General features: G+C 35.1%; 1 protein-coding gene across 1 annotated transcript in view; it reads right to left on the bottom strand.

Annotated features, from left to right (window-relative positions):
- SMC4 (structural maintenance of chromosomes 4) overlaps positions 1-18,148 on the bottom strand; it is a 38,600-nt gene extending 20,452 nt beyond the window's left edge. The window contains exons 1-5 of the mRNA XM_010287345.1: positions 17,882-18,148; positions 16,585-16,763; positions 15,783-15,974; positions 13,837-14,013; positions 299-463 (exon numbers count right to left, since the gene is read on the bottom strand). Coding sequence (XP_010285647.1) covers positions 299-463; positions 13,837-14,013; positions 15,783-15,974; positions 16,585-16,763; positions 17,882-18,038 — 870 coding nt within the window. The 5' untranslated portion in view covers positions 18,039-18,148. The remainder of the gene's footprint in view (positions 1-298; positions 464-13,836; positions 14,014-15,782; positions 15,975-16,584; positions 16,764-17,881) is intronic.
- Positions 18,149-18,804: the final 656 nt, after the last annotated feature.

The following is an 18,804-nucleotide window of genomic DNA, read 5'->3' as shown; positions in this document are numbered from 1 at the left end:
CAGGTAAAATCCCATGTTCCAACTCAAGCATTCAAACCTTTGGGAATCGAAAGCCAACAGCATTCTAAGTGTTTAAAGAAGGGCAGCTAATGTCAACTGGCTGTTTCTTTTAGAATTGAGAGAAGCAGCATATGCAATAAAGATTAACTCAAAATTTCTCTGTGCTCCTCTTGTAGAGGAGTGCCAAATTCTAAACAAGTCTATATGTCAACTGTTTTTCTTTAAAAAATCCAATAATGAAACACTGCAAGCTTGTATTTTTAAATTTATAATGCAAACAAAACTTTCTGAGACTCACCTTTTCTCCTCTCTGTTCATTTAAAATCTCTACTCTGCGACACAGAGTTTGGATAGGATCTTTTAGCCGTGCAGATCCTATTAAGTCTTCTAAATATTCAAGCATGCCTTCATCATGTTCAGTCTGGCCTTTAGGTTTCATCATTGCAATTTGTTCAACTTCCCCCTTGGAAAAGAAGAGTTTGATGTTTTCTTTTCTTAATGGTTTGGTTTTTTTTTTCCTGGGGGAAAGTTAGTATTCTGAAAAAATACTAGCATTTTTGGAATGCAGTTATGTGATCATATTCTAGCATTATAAAAAAAGAACAAAATAATGCAGTAATCAAAACTGATATTCAGAGTAGCAATATGTTTGGGGAAATAAAGATCAAAATGCATAGAAATTTCCTCCAAGGAATGCATGGTGGTGATGTGCACAAAAACCAGCATCTCCTCTGAAGCCAACATTACTGTCTAAGCATTGCTTCATTTCTCTAGATTCAAAATGTACTTCCCCAACCTAAAAAAAATAATGAAGAGAATAAAGCATGCCCTCTAGGTCATGTAGCACCCAATAGTCTTAAGGTAGCTTAATCAGGATTGAAGTCCCTCAAGGGTTCTCCTTAGGAAACAGAAGGCCCATAAAATCACGTCTGATGGATGAACTGGATTGTTGTATTTCATACAACTGTGACCTCCTTGTTGGAAAAAGAAAAACATTATTTAAGTATTAGGCTTCCTTCATTTAATTTTCTTTTACATACAGTATTAACTTTAAATTATTAGGATGAATAGTAACAATAATTCAGTACTTTTTAAAAAATAAGAATTAGGGAAGATTAAACTGAGACAATGACAAGGACTGTTTATTTTACTGATGCTGTCATTAGCAAACAAAAATCTACTATCAATGTTTTATGCTTAGAACAGAGTAACATGAAACCTTACAAAATACGAATTATATTTTTTCAATTATATGGTCATATATCAGATGGTGAAGACATGAAATTGAATATGCACATATTAAAATGGTATCTGGAGCAAGAATACATGCTGCAAAAATTAAAGAGAGAGAACACAAAGTAAAAACTATTCACTCTTCAAAAAAGCCAGAGAATTAGGTACATGACAAGAGATAACTTATTTGTAAAAGGTGGCAAATACTGCACAGTACCAGCATTGGCCTTGGTGAACAGTTTTTAAATGCATGAAATAACAAGCCGGATTAAAGTTTTTAATTTAGTGTTAGAACTGACAAGGTTTAAAAACAGAACAAAAAAAAAATATATTCCAGTATTCAAGCTACATATGGAAAAGCAGCCTAAATCTATATTCACAGAATGAAAATAGAGTCAAGAATTTAGCTGTCATTGCTAGCTGTTTGTTGAGCTTGAGCTGACAGCTAAGTCTCCACAAAAGCATGGATGAGGAGGAACTTCTCCAGAACACCCAGAAAGAGGGACAATTAATAAGACCACTGGAGAACCAGAAAGGACAGTCACAGAAGTCATTGAAGGGCAGGATTTCTAGTTGAGCATTGTAAATCAGACCTGTAACCAGCTAAGAAAGTTGAGGATAAGGTACTCCTGAACGTTAGCTAAGGAAGTTACTGGAATTTTTTGCCAAAGTGATTTTGTTCCAGACTCAGTATACTATGACACCTAGTGGCCCCATGTTTCTCTTTCAATTAGTAAATACCATTTGGCCTAGTAGAACAGCAAAAGTGAAGTTTTGCAAATTTTGAAAAATAAGAACTAGCATTTAAGTCTTTCTTGCACATAATTCCATTTTTAGAGTAAAACAAAGGCAGAGATTGTTTGGGTTTTTTTTTTCTTCCTGATGTAAAATTCTAGAAGCTAAATGCATCTAAGCTTTTATTTTCTGGTAATTGCTGCTCCTAAAAAGTGTCAACAGGTTTGACAAGACAAAAAAACCCACAAAACACCCCCCCCTTATTTTTATTTCTTATGCATGTCAAAAAGTCAAACTATTAGTATTCTAATAATTGCAGTTGCATTATATATAGTTGCAATTACACATTTGCTCCCTTGCCACAAAGGTATGATTTCTCTACCAAAAACCACCTGCCAGCAAGACACTGCTCATGGGTAGGAAAGTGTATAATCTCCTAAATTTCTGTGGAATTGTCATAAGTCTCTATTTTATTTCTTCTTGCATTAAAGCCTTTCCTCTGCTTACATCCAAGAAAAAACAATCACTGAAAAGATACTTAATTCAGGTGCTGAGCATTAAGTCTAAGAACTTTCTAGACTGTGTGTGTGTATATATATATATATATATAGCCCTCAAGTTAGGTGCTGCTGTAAACCACAAAACTACTCTGGATTTAACACTAGCACAGGAATTATGGACAAGCAAGGAATGTAAATCAACTTTTTTTTATGATCTGGCTAAGTATAATTAATCATCTTTTAGTCACAACCATATATGATAATGTAGTTGTGAGGGTTCTCCATAGCTTGCTTAGCTAATGGCATATAACTACAATATGCTTAATGAAATAGTAAATAACTAGTGAAATTTAATCCAATCGTGTCTAATTCTACAACCTCATAAATTGAGAAATCAGGGGTTTGGTTGTCTACATGGTAAATAAATACATCACTATATAACCAGCAATTACTGGTGACCTCAGTTTAGGCCATACATACAATAACATTTTGAAAAGCTGAAGTGACTTGAATACAGTAGAGAAGACACTGCACATGAATGGAACCCGTCAGGCGAGCTATTGCTGATTTTATATGCAATCCCTCTACTTCACCATAGACAAGCAATTTTGGAATTACATATTCTTCATCTTATGTGAAGAGATGTAGATGGACTACCTACTTAAATTCTTGGATTCTTCTCTTATCAAGGGTAAAAATGAAAACATTTAGGATATCTAAATAACTGAATAATAAGGGTATTAAGTATTAGTTAATATTTATATTACTTACAAAGTTAATATATTAAGAAATCTGTTTAGCCCACCCCTCTAGTTAACATATTAAGACATGCTTTCCAGCTATTTTAATTGATAAAGGAGACTGAAAAAGTTTTAACTGCTCTTCTTGCAAGTAGTCATGACGATTAACAGAGGAAAAACACATTTTACAACTCTGCATTCTGTTAAAACTTGATAGTCAATATAACTGTTTCCTAACTTTTTAACTGTGCTTATTACTTATCCATTATTTGAATTCTGTAGGAAAAAATTACAACCATGCTCATTTATCTAGTAAAAGATCTTTCAAAATACAGACAGCCTTTCTGAAAGTGAAACTAAGACGGCAACAGGCAGACATTTGTTGAAAAGAAGAAAACATGCTTGGGCATGCTTCATATAGCCGTCACACCTAAATTTAAAGTCTCAGAACATACTACCAGGAAATCTCTGTAATTATGTGCGTCAGTTATCTCAGGCATGAATCCATGAGGGGAGAGGAAGCAACGTGTGTGTGTGTGTGTCCCAGTAAATCCTCTGTTTAGTTCAGAAGACACTCAAAATGGATGTCAACACTGAGACACTGGTGACACTGGCAGACAGCTAACAAAGAACGGAACATCCACACAAGTTAAGTAATCACTGTATGAAAAAGCATCAAATACCCATTGAGTGTTTGGGGACGGCTCTACATTCAGTGCAAGAACACTAAATGGAATTACAAACCCAACTTCAGTTTCTGCATTGTGTGAAGTCTTCTACATCAGATAATTTTATCATTGGGATGCCGGCACATCGCTAGCAACAAAGGTAGTCAACTCACTGTATAATAAACATACACCTAAATAACAGTTTCTACAGAATGTCCCAGCTTCGTTACCAGAAAACAATTATTGGTACATTCTAATAGAGAACACAAGTTTATCTGTGGAGAAATTTCTAAGCAATAAAGTTAATGGACAGCTGTGGCAAATCATGAGGAACCTTGCCCTGACAGCAGGCTGTAAAGTTATAAAAAAAGGGCAAGAGCCATTCTCACTTGAAAGCCTCTTGCTCTGGTGAAAAATATGAGGAATAACTTCAAGGAATTTGAACGCTGGAGATTCCACCTTCCTTTGCACAGCCAAACTCTTGAAGAGGTGAATTATTTCAGTGCCGTGATGTTTAAGATACTTTCTAAACTTAAATTTCTATTGTGCATAAGTAAAGAGCAAAAACTTTAAAGCAAGTTAATAATAGAAGCCTTCAAAAACCAGTGTAAGATTTTCTCATAATAAAATTAACCATTTGAAATCGACAACTCAGTTGAGGAGACTATGAGAGGGTCAGCATAAGCACAGGGTGAAAACACAGCACAAAATACGCCAGCCAGGAGCGCCTGGACTTGCTGTGCCTGTTGTGTTCAAGCCCATGAGGATGCAGTGGGTGGATGCCCATAAAGATGCCTGATGAACTGACAGCAGTGGTGACATCATCAGCATCACCTATCACTGTTTTAGTGTTATGAGGCTGCCAAGTCAAGGGTCCGTCCATTTTGAGTTCTGGGCATTTCAGTAGAAGTTACACTAGCATCCTAGTATTATAGACAGAATTCATCAAATTTCAGTCTCTGTGCTGCATGCACACTCCTCCATATTCACGTTAAGACTGAAATACTCATTAGGACTAGCACATCTCTAACAAGGCAGGCAGCTTACTTAAATAGCTGCACTCCATTGCTGCATGTAACTTCCTAGCACAAATTTGTGAAGGGCAAGAATTTCACCTCCCATGTAGCCCTCAGAAGGTAGGACAATAAAACGCCTAAACTCTGTATTACCTCATTTCTTAGTGCTACTATCTTCTCTAAAATGACACATTAATTTCTAAAAACAGCTGATCCTCTCAGAACAGAAAGCTTTTAATCCGAGTTTATCCTGTTTTCTGGAATGTAAAGATTTTAATTTTAAGCAACATTATCAAACTGCTTGATAAAGGAAAGTTCTGACCTACTCATTAAGCTGCCTTTCTGCAACTCTTACCACCGGTCTTGAAACAGGGTACTACTACGCCCTTCTGCAGACAACTCCCATTTGTTGCTCCCAGCAGACAGTAGCAGCACATTCCAACAACCTTCCTTTACACCCAGAGTAGGGTCTGTGGACTGAAGCACTGACTTCAAAGCTAAGTCATCTGAATGAAAGATTACTGACAGCGACCTTAAAACTTTTCATGAAGAAATAAACAATACTTTTTTTCTTTGGTTGCAAAAACTTGCCCGCATTATGACTAGTTGTTTCTGGAGAACCTAGAGAGAAAGGTGATTGCTTACCAATTACTGCTGCTTCTCATCCCTGAAAATTTGGGAAAAATAACTTTTGAAGATGCTGTCTTGCAACAGTGAGTTTTGTCAACTAAATTGTTAATACAGAATTTGCAGCTCTACTTTGTTATTGTTCCACAGGATAATTACAGCAGCAAGCAGGTAAAAAAAATTCCAGGATTTTGGGTTGTCACTTAATTTCTGGTGTCTTAATCTGAAGCTTTAAAACAAAGTGCTGAAAACGTTGGGAGATATTAGCACATTCCTATATAACCTAGTAAATTGGACTAACTTCTGAGTGTTAAAACCCACAACATCAACAATTTTGAACCACAGTAAAGCATGGACACATTAAAAGATATATTGGAACAAGGGAATTTTGTAGCTTGGAATCCAGTAGATGGAAATGTAGTGCACTCTGGGAGGAGAGTACTGGGTAGTTTGGGTGGTTTTTGAGGAGAATTTGCTGTTGCAGTTGTTGCATTTTGGCTTTTGGTAGTGGAGCTCTTATACACTAGTCAAATTCAAAAGTGGAATAACGTAACATCTAACTGAATTGAAGTTTACATTCACTTTTGCTCAGGAGGAGTAGTTTTAGAGAAAATATTGCCTACAAGATGCAATACTATATATTGGAAAAACCTTCTGTGTTTTTACACATGGCTGAGAAACTTAGTGAGGCATTACCTTAGAAAGCAGGACATCCTATTTGTCTCAGTTTCCCACTTCAACTCTTGGAAGTGGAACACAAGAAATCTTCTGAACCCTTTGTGGAACTTCAATGTGTTTTATCATTTGAATCCAGGCTTAAAAATCACAATTTTTGTCGATACTGGTAAATTAGACAAATCCTTTATACAAGCTTTTCTTTTTGTTTACATTTTCTCCATCTTTCAGGTGCTAGGCCGGGGGAAAGCTGCCTTACTTCAAGTTGGTACAAAGGAAGCCTTCTGCAAATAGGAAGCTTCTCCTGCAATAGCCTGGATATTTTCCTCTCATAAGAAGTTTCCTAAAGTTTCAACATTTCCATTTACCCCCTCATACCTAGATGTCAAATCTACCTAGCTGTGGTTCTGCAATACCAGACGATAGCTTCATCTCAGAATTCTTTTGCTACCAGCATTCAGGGTATTGAAACGTAAAATAAGCCTAGCTACTACAATCTGTCCGATTTCCAATTCCTGCCTCGTAACAGAAGTGTTCAGTATTTGGAGAAAAAGCTGACGGCTGGGGTTATGGTCAAAACAGATAATATTGTTTCAGGATTACAATGAACTATCACAATAACTTGAGATATGATGACTGTGGCTATGACGTTTGGTATTTTTAAGGCAATCATGGCTTTTTAAAATTCAGAACAATATGAGTTTCACTCTAACGATAGCATACTTTTGGTAACACACTAGCTTTTAAGGCGTTTTAAACAGCCAGAAAAGGAAGTTTTGTTAATGAGTCCAAAACCTTTGAGTGATGGGTGGGTATCAGCAGGCTATACTGTAATCCAGAGCATAATCTTTGTTACAGCACAATTACAATCACCTTCTAACTTCTTAATGCTGGCAATATGTCTATTCAACTGGCTTACTAAATTAACTGATTAAGTGAATTACAGTTTGCAGCTTTATAGTATGACATAATTCTCTTTCATTTAAGTGATATGCAAATGTAAACAGCAGTCAGAACATAATTTCGTTTACCTTTGTCAAGCAACACAAGATTAACGGTCTTGTGATATTTCTGGTAGAGTATTATTATGTATGCACATATAAAAAGATTGAATGTAAACACATTGAGTTTTAGATTTAAAAGGTTTAAGCATAAATGTTTGTTCCAAAAAAAGGCTATTTGAGTTATTAGAAAAATTCATACCACACTGAACTTGGAAACAATAGGGTTTTCTTTATATGCAACAGGTGATCAACAGAACTTGTTCTCTAAGCATTGAACTGAAGCAAACAGTTGAGTTGTAGCCAGCATATCCAGAATGCTGAGAAAACAGTACTTGCAGTTATAACCGCCACCTCCAACTCAAAGTTTTGTTGAAGATTATAGTAGCCATAGGTAAAATCTGTTATTGTTTGTCCTATTGAAGAAAAATCACATCTTGATCAATCCAAATCATAATCCAATTTCAATTCTTCTCTTAACTTTTAATAACTTTTTAATATGGAAGGCTAGACAGAACTGACCTGTCAAGGCAAACTTCCCCTCATAGAATCATGGTAAAGTTTAGAATTTTTAATTTATAGAACACAGCTATATTTCAATTTCTTTCCAATGGTGAAGCACTTCTCCCAGAGCAAGGGGAATGTGGACAATAGATTTTGAAAGTATTTCACCAGCCAACTACAGGAGTTGAAAATACAGCACGCACAATTTCTTAGCATCATCAGCATAAGGAAGAGCAAAGGCTTATGCAGCCAGAAGAATGAAACCAGTGGCACTAGGGATTTGCTTGAAGGAGAAACCACATCAAAACATTTAGAATGTTTACTATAAAAGCTATTTTTCTACAGAGATTTAAAGGATAGAAAATCCAAGACTAATTTTGGGAAATTCCAATTACTGTTTTTCCTTCCTTGGTCTCCTATTCTAATCCACTTTTGAACATTGACATTAGAACTAGCACCAATACTAAATTACTACTAATAAGGTTTAGGCTCTTTTCTTATGCAGCTCCAATTCTACATGTTTGACAGAACTTGTAACTGCTGCAAAAGTCAATGAGGAGCAGAATTAGAGCAAAAGTAGTAATATCAACCTGCCATATCACTTGGCAAGTGCTAGCTTGGAAGTTGTATAATTCTTAGTTTCTGCATTTGACGCCAATTGCTTCACATTTTTTTCCTGGATAATTTGTGCAATCAGTTTCTTGATATTATAAAAGCATCCAAACTGCATTTTTAATCTTATATAAGCCACTAAGCAGCCATGTGATACAAGTCTTTCCATTTCCCTGTATGCTACTTGCACTAGTTGCAACCCCTCTCCTATTTTTTTTTCTTACATTAGACTAGCATGACAGTGCTCACACTTGGCTTTTTTTTTTTTATTAAAATGGATAGCGCTCACTTTTTAAGCAGGAGTAAGTGTTAAATTTGCCTATCTTCAATTTTCCAGAATGGCAATTTCAATTTTACTTCGACAGTGTGCTCATACTCCCCTCTTCATGCAATGTTTTGACTATGAATTCTAACTCTACATCCATGGGCCTTGGCAGCTATGTACAGAGATAACCAATATTCCTGTAACCTTCTTCTTCTGGATATGTGACTGCAATACAGCTCTTGTTGTAAGCCACAACAGTTGGTGTTTGGTTTTTTTTTTCCCCAATTGCATGTTATTGCTGCTGTTACTTAATGCTTGCAGTCATCTCTCATCTCTACCCTTCAATTTTACTAGACAGCAAATATACAGGAGGGCAGAAAACATCAAATACTCCACTTTGTCCTTTGTCTTACAAGAAAAGTGTTATAAGCTAGGTGGGAAATCAAGAAAGTCAAACAAGTAATAAATGCACATACACAGATCTACAAGGCCACTACTGTCCAAAGATGAAGAAAAACTTAGAATTAGCCTGTTATACAACACTCGGTTGTTTGCACAAAACTACTATTCTGCATTCTGGAAATAATTTAAAAGTAGCCTTTGTCAAGCTCTTTGCACATCTGTCTAATTTTAGAAGCTTTAAGCACATTCTTGTATTTAATACAAGAATACAAATTGAGTGCAAATCTAGAGTCACTTTGGAATCTAAGTTATTGTCAAACTCAACCTACGGTGTTTGACTTAAGATTATTGGTATGTTCTAATTAAACTAATTGATCACTCTTAACTACATACTGCCCCTAGAAAAGTGCTTTTCTCTACTTCCAATATTTCTCTGTTTTTCTGAAGAAAGCTTAATAAACATTGGTTACAAATGTCATGTCGCAATTTGCAAAACAAAAATCGTATGAATTGCCAGCATAAGCTCTCTGATAAAGAGAATTCATTCTGAAACTGCACATAGACATATTAACGTATCTTATGCTGTTCTGTATTCACTTCGGCATAAAGCGTAATATTTAAACAGCCGGGGAAATTGATTCTATACTCTATGAATCAGTATGAGGAATCTATTTTTACATAATATTTTGTTCAAAGAATGTGTTTTTCCTTAATGACATTATCACACTTGTTTTAATTCTTACTACCACTTCAACTCAGCTGTCCTTGACCTTTCTAGAACAAACCTCTCTTCAGCACCAATGCTGGCAACACAGATCTCCATTTATAATCCCAGCAGAGCTTTTCAGCTTGTGCTCCACTCAATGCTTTAGCTCAAACGTTGGTGTGCCTCATTAGGAAAGCAGACCTCAACAATTGGGAACTTCTGGCTTATCTCAAAGCCAGAAGAAAAATCTGCTCTCCCTCATTTCCTCTCCAATACGCTAAAAGAGCGACTCCTACATTATTTCCACAAAGCAGCAGGTGAAAAACTTGACTAAACTTCCTTTCTGGCAACATAATCTTGCCATAAGACAAGACTTAGTACATTACAAAATGCTGTCCAATCAGTTAAAAAAATACATACATATAAAACCACCGTAGTTGTTTATACTTGTTTAAGATTACATGGGGATATTTTAATTAAGCCTATCAAATACATTTAAATGAAATACTACTGTAATTAGTACAAAAATTACTAATGTTTCAATTTGTTTGAAAGAAAGTAGGTTCTAAAGTAAGTTGAAATCAACTCTCAGAAGTCTGCTCCCATGATACTGTTTTTTAGTACAAAATTAATTCAAAGTTTTGTGTAATTCATTACCATTTCTACAATATTCATTTGCAAAGTCGCTGAATGGGGGTTGCCTATGAAATTCCACTTTCTTTTTAAAAAGTTAGTATCAACTACACTTCTCTTACCTTGAAAGATTGCAAAAGCCAATTTCAGCAGGCGTTAATGGTTGCTGTCCACAGCCAGTTTGCTTTGCTCCCCAGACACGCCTACCCTGCAATATCCAGAACTGACATTCCTTCAAGTGCTCCCCCTTTATTAATTACTTAGAGGCAAAGCAGCTAGGATAAGGAGGCTGAAATTTTTTTTTTGGGCCCCAAGATTAACCTTTTCAGAGGAGTCACTACTGAGCAACAGCAAACATACTTACCTTCCGAGTTTTGCCCAGCCTGGTCAGAGCACAGAACCCACACAAGTTTTCTGTATATATATACTGATATCACAAGTGAGTCTTCTGAGAAAAGCTATGTCATTTTATTTGTTGTTTTTTATAGATATACAAGTTACTGAAACTGGGACGTTAGGTGTAGAAGACAGAAAAATGGCTAGATTTTACCATGGTGCTTAGCATGCTTTTTTTCTTTAAATGATAAGATACTTTTTTTTCCTGTTGCAGTTTCAGGCTGTGGCAAGCTCATTAAAAATGCACTGAACAGTTGTCTATTCCTAGAGTACTATAAGCATACAGCTATTTATTAAAAACAAAAAAATAAAAAATATGTAGTGTTAGAACTTAAGGATCACAGAAGTGACAAACTCCTCCTGTTAAATGTTGGCAGTATCCCACTGTAACCAGAACCATTTTTAACAAGTTTTCTACCTCCCCCCCACCCCCAATTCACTAGTTCAGGCACAGAATTTGTAATACTTGTAGAACTACTTGATCATCTTACATATTCTGTTTCTGCACAGGTGTTTTTTGAAATGTTCCTCACAGAAGTAATCAACAGTTTGATTTTAGTATTTTCAGTATGGCATCAGCAGAAGTACCTGTACCATGCCCTACCTACCCAGCTTTTACAAAACTCAGTCTGGCCTAAGCTTTCAGATTTTATCCTAAAAGGCACCAAAATCTGCTATGTCAGAAAAAAGACTGCAAAATAGGGAGTGAAGTGGGGAGAAGAAACAAGCAAACAAAAATAATAAAGCAGTCTTCTAAAAAGCAAGTATTTTCCATTGAGTAAAGCTAAATATGCTAACAAGATATAATCAAGTATCTAAAGGTTTTATTACTACATGTAGGACATGTTCTCTTACAACTTCTTCTTTAGTACTTACTATCTAGTGAATATTCTGTCACACACCAAAACCAGCATTTGATAATCCTTAATTAACATTTTAGCACAAAATCTACATTACAAGTGAAATATTTTAATTATACCCTATTGACATAGTCAAAAATCAAATATATTTATAACATTTTAAATGAGAAATTACTCTGACTTAGTATCAAGTTAAAACTTAGCTTATCTGTAACTAGAGAAGAGCAAAAGCTAAATAACCTGTTATTTATCCCTCCAATTTTAAATAACTTAATTTGAAAAACCTCAGGGGAAAAAGGGCAATCCTTGTGATAGTAGTTCACAGTCTTCGCCTTCTGACACAGTCTCATTTACTTCTAACTACAATTTTTAATATTTGGGTTTTGAAGCTGTGCTGTCATTATGTGGAAAATATTGCTACATTTCCCAACTGGAAAGTACTGAACTTTGAAGCTCCAAATCAGTAGATTTCACTTTAAAAAGGCGCAAAAACTTTGTGCAAAGAGAAAGGACCTTGCCTCAGGCAGAAAGACTAAAGAAACACAGAAAATCTCAGTACGGTCTCCTCTGCCATTCATGATAATACATTACCCACAAAGAGTCTAATGGAATGAAAGAAAAAAAAAATCATGGTGGGAACCATTGCTTTATGCCTTAATATTGGTTATACCTCCCCCTTATTTCCCATTGTACAGTTGGAAAGCACAAAACTCAAGCTTTTAGGAAAAGGTATGTTCTTCTCATTGATAACTTCCTGGAAAACAATTAATGGCAGAAGAAAACAAATCACATTTTGGGGAAAAAAAATACAAATCAATCAAAAAAGCTTAGCAATACTCCCTCCCAAACCTTCCCTCCCACTCCTCCCAGTGGTAAAAGGGCATGCTCTCTAACACCAAGCTTTAAGTACCTCTACACCATAATTTCTACCTAGCTTAATCTTTGACTCTGCATTCTCTCCCTTTACAAATTTTGCTAAAATGATACTTAAGAACAACTAAATAGAAAAAAAAAAAATCATATTGACTACATATTGACAAGTTTTGTTGGAGGTACTTCTCACTCCATCTTGAAACAGAAAATAGAGGAATAAAGTGCTGGAGGGAATAGACTTCAAAACAGATATATCCTCTTTTTGTGGGTGTATCTAAAAAAAGGACTGCACAAAAAGGCTTGAGGAAGTGAAGTAAGCACAGCGACCTATCTAGAATTTTTTTAAAATTTTTTTAGAGGGGAACTGGAAGCTCCTTTGACAAAAACATGCCTGAAAAACTCAATTGAAAATTCTCAGACCTTGGGAGGCTCCCACTGTTCACTAATTTTCTAGGCCATGATCCTTGAGACTAAATTTGGGACCTGTTAGTAATAGTAGTGAAATAATTACAGATAATTGCAGATATAGTGACTCAATTGAACTAATATTTTAAATCTTCCATCAAGTACTTTAACTCAATTTACATTTCAAGTAACTGTTTGGCACCTAGCAAAATTCAATATTTAAAAACTAGAAAAACTGAGTGTGGTTCTCCTCAGCCTGTCTTTTAAACAGCAAACATATGCCAGCAAGCCTTATAATTTTAACATCAAATATTAACATAATTGCTATTATATTGACAAATTCTATGGTTATTTTTACAGTATGGCTTGTAAACTGTAGCTTTTAAAAACATGGTTTGAATTGACTATAAACCTGCCATTCTTTGAGTCCTCCACAGTTGTTGAACAAGTGTAAACAAAAAAGTACACTTCATGTGTTTTTTCTTGCACTCAATTTTTATGCAGTTAATTATATACATACTTCTCCAGTAAAACCATGTCTATATATGAGAGCCATAGATAACTTAACAGTAAAACCATTAAGATTTAAGTTAATATTGATGCTCTTTTATCTAAAGTATAAACAAGTTGCTGAACCTCTGCCACGCTTAAGCAGCACAATAATATTGGGGTTTAAGGTTTATTTTACTACACCAATATTTACGTGCTGCTAGGGCGGAACAAGTATGACAACTCTTCTATTCATCCACATGTCAGGAACACAAATTTGTTAATAGAAAAAAATTTATATTAGTATCTTCAACTGCTTCTCTTCCTTAAATTTCTAAAGCAGCAAATAATGATTCGCATCTTTATAGAGCATGCAAACCATGATGTGCTGCTAGAGTACTTTAAGGCCTCAAATACAAGACTTAAAACCTAGACAGTATTTTTTTATAACTGGAAATAGAGCTTTATTTAAAATTGTTTTTATTCAGACACCAACCTGTAAAATTAAGAACCTGTTATGGTCCAGATCAATTCCATGGCTTCGAAGAAGAATACCAACATCTTTGAATGTCTTTTTCTTTCCATTGATGTGGTAGACAGAAGAATTATCTCTATAAGCAGTTCTAGATACACAAAAATTGCTGTTAGGAATGACTTCGTAATCATCTCCTTCCTGTTTTAAGGAAAAACAAAGTCAGAAAAACAATTACTATATCACAAGTTTACTTCATATTTCACAATTAAGCACAGAAGTTTTATGATGTTCAGGTTTTAAGTCAGCTGCACTCTGGGGTCTAATAGAAGTGGGAACTGTCTTAAAGCTGCATATCTCAAAAAAAAAGAAAGAAAAAACCCCAAAAAACCCCTTGAGAACTGAACAAAAAATATCCCAAATTGTTTAAACTGAATGGCCTTCATATCATGCCTTTCCCACCTCTAATACAAGCTATTGCTTTGAAAATACTTAATTTAGTCTCTTTACCACTGCTTCAGATCACAAAGGAAAAGGCCTACTTCAAATTTAAAGTGGCTGTGCTATTCCACCCTTTAAATTTTACATTAGGAAGTCTTGAATGACTTAAATACTGTTTGCATTTTAAACTCCTCTTTTGTAGTGCTAGGAAAAGGAGTTACTTTTAGCTGCCTAGTTCTAAAGGGAAACTGTAGAAGATAAAAAAGCAAAACATTAAAGATGTGACAAATATGACATCATCAGCTTCAAAAGATATCTTAGACTTACCTACGAAGCAGCAACTAAAATAAAGCTGGTACTATACTTTAAAAAGTTAAAATTGATGCATGCTTCTTGTAAAGACTTAAACTGGCCTACTACTTTCCCAGATTAACCCCCAAGAGCACAATCAAACTGTTATCTAGTATGTGCAGATTTTTTTTATATCATAAAGTTAGCTCCTAGATGTTAATACAGAGTCAAGTAAAAAAAATTTTTTTTTGAATCTGATTATAAATACAAGCAAAAGGTATGTGTGTATGTACATCGAGTCAAAGAAAAAAAAATCTGTCTTTTAAAACAGTTCCTTCAAAGGCTGTATATATTGCCACTTTTTAACCACAATTTCTGAAATTTCAATGTACATTTCCCACTATTTTGACTGACCCCAAACTCAACAGTTGATACTTCAGCTAGAATGTGCACAAAAATTAAATTTAAGTCAGTCAGAGAAATACATTCCTTGTACTGTAATGGCAATAAATCAACAAAAAAGTCCAGAATTTTTTATCAATACATGAAGTGGCAAGCAAAATAAATATTTTAAAATTGCCAACACTTTCTATCTCATGAAAACAAAATATCAGGTTCACAAATATTTAGTTGAAGGATGTGAGGTCTAAAATTTTTGATGAAAAATATGTTTTAAAATTGCAGGCATGTTTACAGTATATAAAGTGTAAATAAGAAAGTTTCAGATTCATTATATATTTTTCTAAATTTAGACAACCTAAAATAGTTTCTAATTGGCTTGAAAAGTTTTGCTTAAATAGGTTTTATTTCTTAATATATATCATCATATTATAAATTTAAGAATATATATCATGTCCAAACATAGACTTATAAGTTTTTGGGAGTACTATTAATTTCAGAAATAAGTTTTATTTACTTGAGGTAAAAGAAATGACAACTCTAGAATGACTTCTTAAAAGGATTCTTACATATTTCTAAATAGTTTCAAAACCGACAGGTACCCCGTATTAGTCTTGCAGAAAATAAAAAAAAAAGAATCCCTACTAATATTTTAAGAAGTGCACTACTCAATAATTTTTTAAGCTAATTAACTTTGAATTGATGTTTTACAGCCCAAAGGTAAACTAATCATGCTATGAAGTTTCCCCCAGCTCAAACTAAAATAACCAAATATTAAAAGTTTTCCAAGTCTTAAAAAAAAAAAAAGCCTCCACTGTTCTGAATAGAAGCATACATACCTTGTCAATGATCTTTTGGAAGTGGACTTCCACAGAACAACTCTGGATGTCCGAATGTTCATCAGAATTATGGATCAGCACAGAGAGTTTTTTGGATCTGATTTTTTGTGCTCGATACCCAAATACAAAAAGCATTGAATCAATGACATTGGATTTTCCACTGCCATTTGGCCCAATAATACATGAAAAACGCTGCATAATAGAAGGAAAAAGTGATATTCAAAGGGAAATAGATCCTGGCCAGTGTACATCACCCACTTCATTAGTGAACAGTTTAAAACACAATTATTTCTAGTGCATGAAACTGCAGACTATTTGATAGCTTAGTTTCTACTGCCAAATGTAAAGCAGTACAACTTATTTAAGAAAAAACCCCACACCTCAAGTCAGCTCAGCTTTCTAAATTTTAACTTGTTAACTCAAAGCGATACTGCATTTAGCAAGTATGTTCGCAAGGAAAGTTTCATGATTAGCCACGTAAGTCTCTTGTGGGCACTAAAAAATATTCTCATTCTTCAAACACACCCCTAAAAGTTCTCCAGTAAACGAAATAAAGAGCAAAGTGTGCTTTTTTAAGGTTTACTGATAAATTAAAATTGTACAGGATCAGAAAGTTGCACTTAAACTGTTTTCTCTACTGTCCAGTAATGAAAATTTATAATATCACTATATAAGTAATTTTAAAACTTAAATATTTTTCAGTTATTTTGAGGTAAACTTACATGAAACTACAGGAAGGAATTCTAATACACAGCGAAGTCTTACCTTCATTTAAAAAATGCTTAAGGTAAAAGAAAGATACCTTATGAAAAGGTCCCAAAGTTTGCTCCCCTGCATAGGATTTGAAGTTCTGGTTTACAATATGAGTTATCATGAGACGAGGAGCACCAGCTTCATTGGTCATTGCTGGAGGTGGGGGAGGAGAGATGCTACCCAAAATCTCTTCTAAACTTCGATTATCAAGCACCTCATCTGAGACTGCTAAAACCCATCCAAAATAAACAAAAAGAAAAAAAGACTATAAGCTTTCAATGACTAGACACCTTTTAAAATGTTCAGCTGGAAAAGTAAACAGCATTTCTATATGAACCAAACCTCTACTTTTGCCTGTAATTATTAAAACTAGCTAAGTGGAATTAAAAATTCTCCTTTCCATGAACCAAATCTTTAAAAAGAGATACTTAAGATGTCTCATCGATTCACTAGTGGGCTTGTTCTTTCATTATGTAATTCTTATTCTAACACACTTTAATAGGCACTCTGCAATTACAATAGCTACAACCGTCACAATAAGCCTACAAATCTGAAACAGGCAAAGTCTTTCTAATTAATAAGTGCAAAGCCACATTTCAAGCGTGCTCACAAGTCACTCTGCAAGATTTGGGGATCGCTGCACAATGCTCTGAAAGCTGTAATGACAGCACAACTACTCTGCAAAGACAGGAAGTTTGTTACGAAAACAAACTGGCCCCCTGGATATCAGCTAGTTGTAAGCAAAGCAGCTTTTCAACAGTTACTAGCAACTTTTTCTTCAAATAGACAGTAGGTTTTGCCACCAATTTCAACATATTAATCTGTTTGTCAAATACCTTGCTTTAATAATTGCATATCTGGCTACCTAAAAAGACACACACTGCTGTTTTTCCAGACATTTTCAGCAAAAACTCCACTCAAGAAACTCAAGAAAATACACTGCTTCATGAAAAAGAAAGTCAAATCATTTTAAGAGTTAAGTAAATAAACTTGACATTTATTCCATTCCAAGAAATCCCGTACCATTGGCTGCATATAAATTTGAAAAGTCCTGCTGTTGTATCACAGCCTTAAGTACAATGTTACAGATCAGGAATATGAAATAGGCTTTATTAGGAGAATGTCTACTAATTGCTTTTGCACTTGTACTAAATCACTGGTCCAAACACTTTAACTCTTTGCAAGCCCTCTTTACCAAACCTGCCAGGAGTTAAGGCTTTCAATATTCCTTTCTAGAAAAGAGCAAATCCTATCTGGAGCGGTTGGTAAATTCAACTGAACATTGCTGCTAAACAAGCACTATCAGCAAGTTTACACACCATCAGAACCACAATATTCAGACCTACCTTGTGGAGGTACTTTGCCAAGCTGGCCGTCACCTTCGTTTTCCACTTCCATGTCACTGGTGGACTCCTCTAAGGGCTCTCTGCCTTTCCGATGGGCCGCTGTAGACGTTTTGGTGCTCTTGCTTGGCATGATCTCTGTTGGCTGCTCCCCTTCCATTCCAAGCAATCAAACTACTGAAGGGATTTATCTCCTTTGCTAACATAAACAAGAAAGCCCCGTGATCTAAGCATTGAACTACAACCCCCTAAGGAATACACCTACATGTTTTTCCAGATGTTTGACTAATTTAGAAACTAAAGACTAGAGGTATTTTGAAGACAAAAAATCCAAATTTGAAACAAACCCTCAAGCTTAGCCTCATAATAATCTCTTTTAAGTTACATCACCCCTCCCAAAACAACGGTCCAACCCTGATCTGTAGAAACTGCATGAATCTACCTGCTGAAAACTCATACAGCCATGTTCAGTGCAGTTACTATGCCCAGAGAAAGCAACCATGATGCTGGGGGCAAAAGAGTTAAAGATACATTCGCAATAACAAACTGAGTAGCCATACGTCTATACTTTTCTGGAAACACTCGTCCCATACACATTTCAGACCTGACATGCATTTTACTTTCAACAGTCCATGCCGACTATGTATTTTATATAGATAGATAAACAAGACCTGCGTAATTACAGCAAAGACTCGACTCTTAAACACTTTAGATCAACACACTCATTTCGCAAAATATAACACAACCACTACAGCCAGCGTTCATCATTTAACAGCGAAAGCAAAACAAAATACCTTAATCTAGTTGTGATGTTAAAGTTAGCTGTTCAAGAATGAAACATTACAAAAGTCCATCAGCTGGCACTTGAGCACAGCTCCCAAAAAGTATAAATAGAAAGCAACCGACGAGACGACAGACAACTGCAG

Source organism: Phaethon lepturus, unplaced genomic scaffold (assembly GCF_000687285.1).
Source record: "Phaethon lepturus isolate BGI_N335 unplaced genomic scaffold, ASM68728v1 scaffold19905, whole genome shotgun sequence".
Lineage (NCBI taxonomy): Eukaryota > Metazoa > Chordata > Aves > Phaethontiformes > Phaethontidae > Phaethon > Phaethon lepturus.
Note: the sequence above shows the minus strand (reverse complement) of the source record. Positions and strands in the feature narration are given on the sequence as shown.